At 34.2% G+C, this 8,479-nt stretch overlaps 1 protein-coding gene across 9 annotated transcripts; it reads right to left on the bottom strand.

Moving 5' to 3' along the window:
* Window positions 1–993: 993 nt before the first annotated feature.
* LOC146925479 (tRNA-specific adenosine deaminase TAD3-like) lies at window positions 994–8,156 on the bottom strand. 9 transcript variants are annotated; one of them, XM_085710400.1, is made up of 10 exons: window positions 8,005–8,156; window positions 6,614–6,813; window positions 6,479–6,530; window positions 6,326–6,399; window positions 5,711–5,832; window positions 4,002–4,084; window positions 3,115–3,217; window positions 2,186–2,632; window positions 1,726–1,886; window positions 994–1,484 (listed from the first exon to the last, which is right to left on the bottom strand). In XM_085710400.1, the coding sequence occupies exons 2-10, from the start codon at window positions 6,681–6,683 to the stop codon at window positions 1,307–1,309; spliced, it is 1,290 nt and encodes a 429-aa protein (XP_085566526.1). In that variant the 5' UTR covers window positions 6,684–6,813; window positions 8,005–8,156; the 3' UTR covers window positions 994–1,306. The 9 variants fall into 9 exon arrangements, with proteins under 9 accessions (XP_085566526.1, XP_085566529.1, XP_085566534.1 ...); XM_085710403.1 differs by having other exon boundaries at window positions 3,121–3,217; window positions 8,005–8,155; XM_085710408.1 differs by having other exon boundaries at window positions 3,121–3,214; window positions 8,005–8,155.
* Between the last annotated feature and the right edge of the window lie 323 nt (window positions 8,157–8,479).

Genomic DNA, 8,479 nt, shown 5'->3' with positions numbered 1-8,479 from the left:
CGTTACAACCAAAACATGAAAGGTAACAAAAAAAAAAAAAAAAAGGAATACAATGGTAACAAGATCCTTGAGTTATAGCTGCAGTTCCCCATTTTACCCCTTGCTGGCCCTTAGAAGACAATAGAGATGAAAATCATAACAGTGCTCCTCTGGTTGCAGTTTGTATTTTGCAGGATGAATTCACCATCCTTTATCCATTTTGAAATACTATTTTATACAGTCTACAAAAGGATCCGGATTCCAAGTGCCAACATAGTTGAGAATTGAGATTACCTCTATAGACTACAATAGTGATGCTTTTGCATGCCTTTTTTGCTTAAATAAAATGATTCTGGTGATGTTTTTGTTGACAAATCCAGGTCAATGTGGCTCATATGAAGTTTCTTGTCGACAATTTTTTTTAAGTGAAAGTAGATTGGTGGATCTCCTTCAATGTTTGTTATATTAACATACTATCAACATTCCTTCATATTTGTTGTTGGACTCACGTATACTCTTATTCCTGCGGCACCTCGAGCCATGGAAAAATGTAAAACTTTATAGTGGGCCAAATATATTGATGACAATATATTAGGCATGGTGTAGACGGCTACAAGTCATTTTGGTGTAGACGTTTCAAGGTTTCTTAGGTTGTTCACTTTAATCACAATCGTTAATTCCTTTTGTCCGGTTAAGGAATTTTCTAGTTAACAGTTTTTTTGACGTGTGATCATTTGTTTCAGTACATCCCAAGTTGTTTTTATAGTTTAACTTTTAAGCATTTGGCTAAAATGGAAACTACCAAAAGGAGGAACATGTTAACTTATTGGACGGCTCAGACTCCAGTAAAAAAACTTTCAATCTTATGTCCTCTAGATACTTTGGTGAGAAACCTGTAAAAATTATACTTTGTTGGAAAAGAATGGCATAACAGCATATAAGTAAATTTAGAGCCATGCAATTACATTACTTCGAACATTAAGAAACAAAAGTCAATATGACCCGTTTTCAGTATACCAAAATTTTCAGAGAATGGCATTAGATTGGCTATTAGTTAGACATAATTAAAATTCGAATACATATTGGTGTGCAACAGTAGAAGTGTCAATGTGACCCTGTTTTCCTTGATAGGGACAAAAAATGCTTTCAAAACCGATATAAAAACGAGAATCTGAAGGTACATCTGCTGCTACTTAATCACTAAACATCCAATATTCACAAATAAATAGTCTCCAAAGCTAAAATACTTCATCCACTCTAGAATTTGAAAAGGCCACATCTGCTACAAAATAAATAGTCAAATACCAGTTTCTTCGGCTTCTGCAACTCACGCATGACATTTATGGAGGGCTTCTTCAGGTAACAGAACTCTGAAAACAGCATAATGATGATTTAAGCTCTTTTCTCCCTGTAATCTGTGAACACTGCCCAATGCACCTGCTTTAGGGTTTGGAAAAGCATAGAATATCCGCCTAATTCTCTGATGGACAAGGGCCATGGCACACCTGACATCATAGAGAAAAGCAAATATATCAGGAAACAGTTACTTATGAAGAAACTTTGATCATCAGAAAGTGAAATTTGGAGTATATCTTCATTTCATGAGGTACAAGGCATTCAAGAAGAAAAAGAGAATCAAAATGCCACTGACAGCTAACTTCTTGTTTAAGAGAATTTGGCATCAAAGAAATTCAACAGACAAAGAAGTGTTTCAAAGTTATAGAAGAATCTTGTCTCCAATCTTACATTGTGCAAGGTTCCCAAGCAAGATATATGTCATAACCAGTGCATAAATAAGGCCGGGCAGACAGCAGACTGGAAGCTAGACTATGAGGATTTAATTTATCATCATCCTCAATGTGATTGGAAGTTTGACTATGAGCATTCAATTTATCATCATCCTCGACCTGAAACGTCATACCAATATAAAAAAAAAAATAATGCTACCTAGATAATACACTCAATTGCAAATGAATAACAATTATAATCAAGGTAAATGCCACTGCATTTGTATTTTAAATTTCCATACTGCCAATGTTAAATTTGGTGATATGCTTTATTATGTCTTGGATTTTAAACAAGAAGTAATTGTCGGTGTTCCATCACGGGTATTTTTGCATGTACCAATCAAGCCCATCACCGGTTGTCATCTCTATAGGCCAAGTTCCTTAAACAAGCGTAATAAATCAGATGTAGGTAAACTTACAGTTGCAGTTGCACTAACAGTTTTCTGCCTCTTCGAAGGAAAGCTTTTAGAAGGGATTTCGTGATCCAATTCCAAATATTTCTCTTTGCCGCCATCATTGTTGGGAAAAAGACGTCTATCCCTGGCAGCAGATGATTCTATAGCTACAATGGCAGCATGCCGCAAAAGATGGCAATAATATGAATTCTGTGAATGTGATTTCTGCTCAGCCCATTGCCAAGGATATAGACAAGCAACACCTGTATATGATTGTTTGAGATGATTGCAGGAACTTAAATGCAACAGTTTCTTCGGATCCAAGCTACTGGAAATAGATTGAGAACTAAATAAATCTGGTTTTCTATAGCATCTGTCATCTTTGCAAGGGTTCCAACCAAAAACCTCATCACGTGCTGTTGAAATTATTTGCTTTGCTGAAGGGTCCACTATCACTGCAGCATTGACTACCTAAATTGATCAAATTTTAGGTGAGCAGCAGTTGAATGTAAAATTTAATACTCCCTCCGTCCCATATTACTTGACCTAGTTGACTCTGTCACGTATGCCAATGCACAATTTTAAACTTAAATTTCTTTAATAATCTAGTAGAAAAAATTACGAAAATTTGATATTTTGAAAATATTAATCGAGACGAATCTAACAACATCTTATATGCTATATTTTGTTTTTATATATTAGTAAAAAAATAGAGTCAAAGCATGGTACATGAATAGTGCAAATATTCTAAATAGGTCAAGTAATATGGGACGGAGGGAGTAGTAAGAAACTCTAGCCTTTATTAATTCAGCAAGGGATAGAGGGGACCAAATAAAACATAGCTCAAGCTGTGGTATAATCAGAAGAAATAAAGCAACAAAAGTTCAGCCTGTCCAGTCAAGTCAACACATTTTTTTCTTGTCACAAATAAAATCAAAAGGCCAAATTTGTACATTTACCAAGCCATCAGATGTTGCCAACTTTAATGCAGATTGCATAAACTTCAACACTGATTGTGAGTCCTCCTCGCCAAATCCAGTAATGCCATCAATGCTGCTGTAAAGTTATTAAAATGACAACCCAACACCATAAGCAAAGTCAGCTTTTATCATACACGGCAAGTTTTTGGCAATTTAATCAAGTAAGCTTACTGAGAACAAAAAAGATGTAGAGCCCCCTCCCCAAAAATAATTCAACATGGGTTATGGTCCTCAATCCACCACATGTCCAATACTTACACAGTCCAAATTTTTTACAATACCCTTTAACCCTTTCCCTTTTGAACTTCTCCAGTTACCCATAGAACATACAACACTTAGATCGTTACATAGAATAAATCTTTTTTAAAACTACTTGCAAATCTAATGCATCAGATACAATATTACAGGAAACATCATAAAAATGTAAACAATGCTGGGTCATTCACTAAGACAGAATACAATATTTTTTAAAACAGAAGACAGAGTACAATAATTACACATTTGATGTCATAGACACAAGGGTGGTCAGTGGTCACATTTTCATCTAGGAAGCCCCATTAATGTATAAATTACCCACTGCCAACCCAACTAGACACAATGGCTAACTAGTAACTCTTTTGTATTAATTTTCTTGCCATCATCAAAATCACCAATCAAATAATTCTTGGACTTGGAATTTCATTTAACAGTACATGCTTTAATATGTATTCCTTTATTCATCTGATATTCTGATGACAGATGTCATATATAAGCTAGTTCGGATTTCAAATACTCAAATGAAACCAAATTTTGTAATTTTGATAAAAGCCCACAATGATAATCCAAATAAATATATAAAATAACAAGAATTTGAAACTTACTAAGTTCTTGGATGATATGATGTTGGCCAAAACTTGCATTGCTCTTTCCACTCTTCTTTTGATGTTGCTTCATATTTGCAGACCTAAAGTCAATTTGATACGAATTTAGCGTGCAAACTAAATAATTTAAAGACAAACAAGGACCAAGGTCCAAGAGCCCTCAGGATCCAAACCGAAACTTAAATTGATCTCTTAAATGATCAATAATCTTACTTTGTCTTGACATGTGGACCCTAAAAAAGGTATTGGATGGCTATCTAATTAATATGTTTAGTCCTACACCTTTGCATCATTAACATTTGATAAACACATGATCAAATTAAAACTTCATTCATGTATAAACTACTGCTTTTTAATGTTGAGGATTTGCTGTTCCTTTAAAATAGAAGATTTAGTTAGAAAGGTATTGAGGATAAAAAAAAAATAAAAAAAAAAAAAAAGAAAGGTATTGAGGACCAAAAAAAAGTGACCTTCAAAATTAAACTTCAATGCTTATTGTAGTACCCATAAACTAAAATATAGAATTATTTACATGAAAATGAAAAGTAATTGACCACCCATAGTCCCATACCACTATTAACATCAGATAGCTTTCAGTTTCACCACAATTGCAAAAATTGATAGCTTTCAGATGACCACTACCCTGAAATTTTTATATAATACGAGTGGATAGACGGGCACTAACGTGTCCGTCTATCCGCTTTTCTACTGAGTTTAATTTTATATTTCAATTTTGACATATATCATGATCATATATTTTTGATAAATAAGATTAAAATAATAATGTCCAACATTGTTCCTATTGTAGTAGAGTTGTTTCTATTTCAGCGGGACTTAACTAATTCTTTTTAATTAATATCTTAAATATTATTATAAAAAGGATAAAATAGTAAATAAAATAGTTTAAATGAAGGTTAAAAATGGAAGAAAAATTTAGTCCAAATTGATGTATTCCCTTTATACATTGTTATAGAAGATATAGATATCTTTTTGTGTTTTGTTTCTTCCTTTTTATAAGAGAATCGGTTACGTTTTTTTTATTTTTTAAAATTAACATGTTATTGCAATAGTAAGTGGAGGGTAAAATTGACTAATAAAACAGCTAAAATAAAAGGTGTATTCCCTTTATATGTTGGTATAGATATACTACATACATAAAAACTCAACTAGTTGTGACTAACCAGTGATGAATGTAAAGATTACAACAAGTGAGATAGAGTGAGAGACGAGAAGGCCTGATGTTGTTTTGGTATTTTATAATTGTAAAATACTTAAAGTACCCAAACCAAAAAGCCCTAACATTTAAACCCTAAGAGCCTTTTTGGAATTTTGTATCTCGTTCTAAGAGGAGGTATTATATATCCTCGACAACCGCTATTTAGACCACTAATGTGTGTTTTGTAGTGGCCAGGGGAAAAGCTTCTCTATGATCAAATATTTTTTGTTTGAAACTCTAGGTATCTGAAAGTCACATTGGACCTCTATTGATCCGACTCCGAGTCAGGATGGGTGGAGCGGCTTATAGGGAGCAAAACTCTCTCGACGCCTATCTTATTTTCTAGTCTCAAGCAATAACACTCAAATCTAAGACCTTACTTAGCAGAAATTAAGCTCCATACACACGAATCAAAATGCATTAGTGATCAAACCATAATCTACGCAAGAATTAACATTAACCAATGTGAAAAATAAAAAAAATGAAGACTCACTTTTGTAATAAAAGGACTCAACTGATAGGAATCGATCAGCTCCTGAAGATGAGATGGCACACCATCCAATTGGTCGTCACCTTCATAGGCTAGGCACAAGACCACCGATAGCTGTATTTGTCCTGTCAAACATTCCGAATGTCACCAGCAATTGACTTGGTCTATTAACCATAGCTCATAATATATTATCAGAGAACAAAGCAACATAAAAGTATACTTATAGAAAGCAATACAGCAGTACATTGTTCACAAGCAAAGAAGAACTAGCTCCAACTACATGGATGTAAAATGCCTTGTATTAACTAAACCAAGTTTTATTTTCTATTCAAGGCCTGTTCGATTGAATTGACTTATTTGAGCTTATCTGTTGGCATAAGCACCAGTGAGACTGTTTGGAAGAACTTGTTAAAAAAAACTTATGACATCTTCATTGGCATTTTAAGTTTATTTCCATAAGTTCTCCAGGGCAGTTTATATAAACAATTTGACATTATTTTATCTTTTGTCGTAGAAATAGGTCATTTATGCTATAAGCTGTTAATTAAGCTGGTTATCCAAACAGGGATTTATCTATATACCCCTACATTGTCACTATAGTATAGCAATGAAAACTACCTCCTTCTAGAAGTTTCTTCCGAATTCGTTTAACATGACGAAGATCTTCGAGCGGTGCTATCTGATTCAAACGCCTAACAAATAATTAAAGCATAGATTAGTTGACAAAGCACAAATAGTTAATAGAAAGTAGGATTTTAATAAGAAGCTAACCTCACAATTTGATTGGCATGCTTTGGATCGATAAATGAAGCAAAAACACTAACTGCACAAACAGTTTCAATTCAAGAAATTTTAAATTGAAAAAACGTAGTAGAATATTGAAGTGAAAGGTTTAGATAATGTGACCAGTAGGTTGATTGTGAAGGTCGTGTGGCTTCTCGTCTGGGATGTGAACGATTAACTGGTTATTCGTCATTCTACAATCAACGACGGTTCAGGGAGGACAGGTGCCCCGGTATGGCGGCGACGGGACAGTTGTGTACTAGGGGTAAAACGGCGGTTCTGAAATGTATTCACCAGACATATCTAGCAGACTATCATGAATGCTGGATTGTAAAATGGTAGCAGCATTTCACATGAAAGATTCATAAATGACAAGAATGAAGTGTAGAAAGAAAAATAAATGCAAACTAAAACAAAACAAGTTTTTTGGGCAAGTTGAAAATGTAACTTCTTACAAGATCAGTTGCCACACAAGAAAACATATTATAACTATGGTAACCAACAAAATTAAGCGTATCTAACAAGATTCGAGATGGAAAATCAAAAGGTTAAACATACAACGTCACAACGTGTCGATGGGGCATTCTCATGTATGTAACATTATATAATAGCTTAATCTCTTAGGAGCCTTGAGATAAAGTCTCACCAAGCAGTATAGAGTTTTCTTTTTGCCACCCTTGTTTTTCTTTTTTCTAAATCTATGTTACACTGATACTTCAGACTGAAGGCATGCCCGAGTATCCAACATTTTTTCGGTGTCGGGGTTTGTGTCCGACATTCATTCAAAACGGATTTGTGTGGTTACACACAATCCCTTCATCTTCTTAAATTATTACCAGTGTCAGTGTTATGAAGTGCTTTATAGTAATAGTTCTAGATAAATTTATGTTGCAACACAAGATAGTGCAAACCCATTGGAAAAGACTGAAGTCCCACATTGACTAGAGATAGTGCCTAATAAGTGCTTAAATTTTTTGGACATTCATCACCTTATGAGTAACTCTTGTGAGGTTGAGTTAATTCCAATATCTATGAGAATCTATGCTAAGTCCATGCTTCAAGCCATAAAGGCCTCTTGTACGAAGCAGGGAACATGTTAAAGTGAGGGATTGTCTTAAAGATGTTATATCGTATTTGACACAATCGGACTCCGATTCAAGACAATGAACGGCTGATGAGTTATTGGTTACTCTTCAGTCTTCCAATGTAGTCTACTAAACCTAGAAACATCACCTCAAAACTTACTGAGAAGAAGCCTAATATTCTCAATTACTATGAGTATTATTTACACATATTCATATTCATTCTACATTATGTTTTACATTCTCTGATCACTACATTTACTAAGTTGAGACTAACGTCATACATGGAATTGAACATGAAACTATGCAATTAACACTCATACATGGAATGGAATTGAAGGTAATTCAACATAATCATATCATCAAACATCTAGCATGCATGAGAGAATCGAATCACAAAATCCAAAATAACCAAACATAAAATAAAATTACCATTATTTTATACGCAAAACTTGATTTCCTATTCTTTCTCCCAACAGCAAAACACTCATTTTTCCTCAAGCTTCATCTCTTAGTTCCTTCCTTCTTTCTCCCTCTCTCTCTCTCTCTCTCTCAGCAATTCTCTTTCTCTTTCTCTAATTTCAGATTTTTCTCATTTTGTGTTTACTTACTAGCTTTGTTGAATGGATGAATTTCCTAAAATGCCCTCAATCTAAAGTTCCAATTTTCAAGTACGTATCATATGATTTAACCCATTTAACTTGGGAGGGTTACTTTTTAAGCCCCCCTATGTCTCTTCTGGCCCCCCAAAATTACAAGATTAACCTTAATTACGCGCACATTATATAAATACCGAACAGTCCGGTGTGTATCTACCGGAGGACCATTTTACCTATTTACAAACCCAAACACTCTTCTTTCATTTTTAAGGTAAGGTGAACATCTGCTTTCATGTCGTCTCTTTCTC

Source organism: Medicago sativa, chromosome 5 (genome assembly GCF_051527215.1).
Source record: "Medicago sativa cultivar Bolivia chromosome 5, Bolivia_mono, whole genome shotgun sequence".
Classification (NCBI taxonomy): Eukaryota; Viridiplantae; Streptophyta; class Magnoliopsida; order Fabales; family Fabaceae; genus Medicago; species Medicago sativa.
Note: the sequence above shows the minus strand (reverse complement) of the source record. Positions and strands in the feature narration are given on the sequence as shown.

Bases quoted from the DNA above. Each gene is read 5' to 3' on its own strand.
- LOC146925479 (XM_085710400.1), bottom strand. From the start codon at position 6,683: ATGACGAATAACCAGTTAATCGTTCACATCCCAGACGAGAAGCCACAC. The intron at 4,085-5,710 runs GTGAGTCTTCAT...AATTGACTTTAG, and splicing joins TGAGTCCTTTTATTACAAAA to GTCTGCAAATATGAAGCAAC. The intron at 2,633-3,114 runs GTACAAATTTGG...TGATCAATTTAG, and splicing joins CATCTGATGGCTTGGTAAAT to GTAGTCAATGCTGCAGTGAT.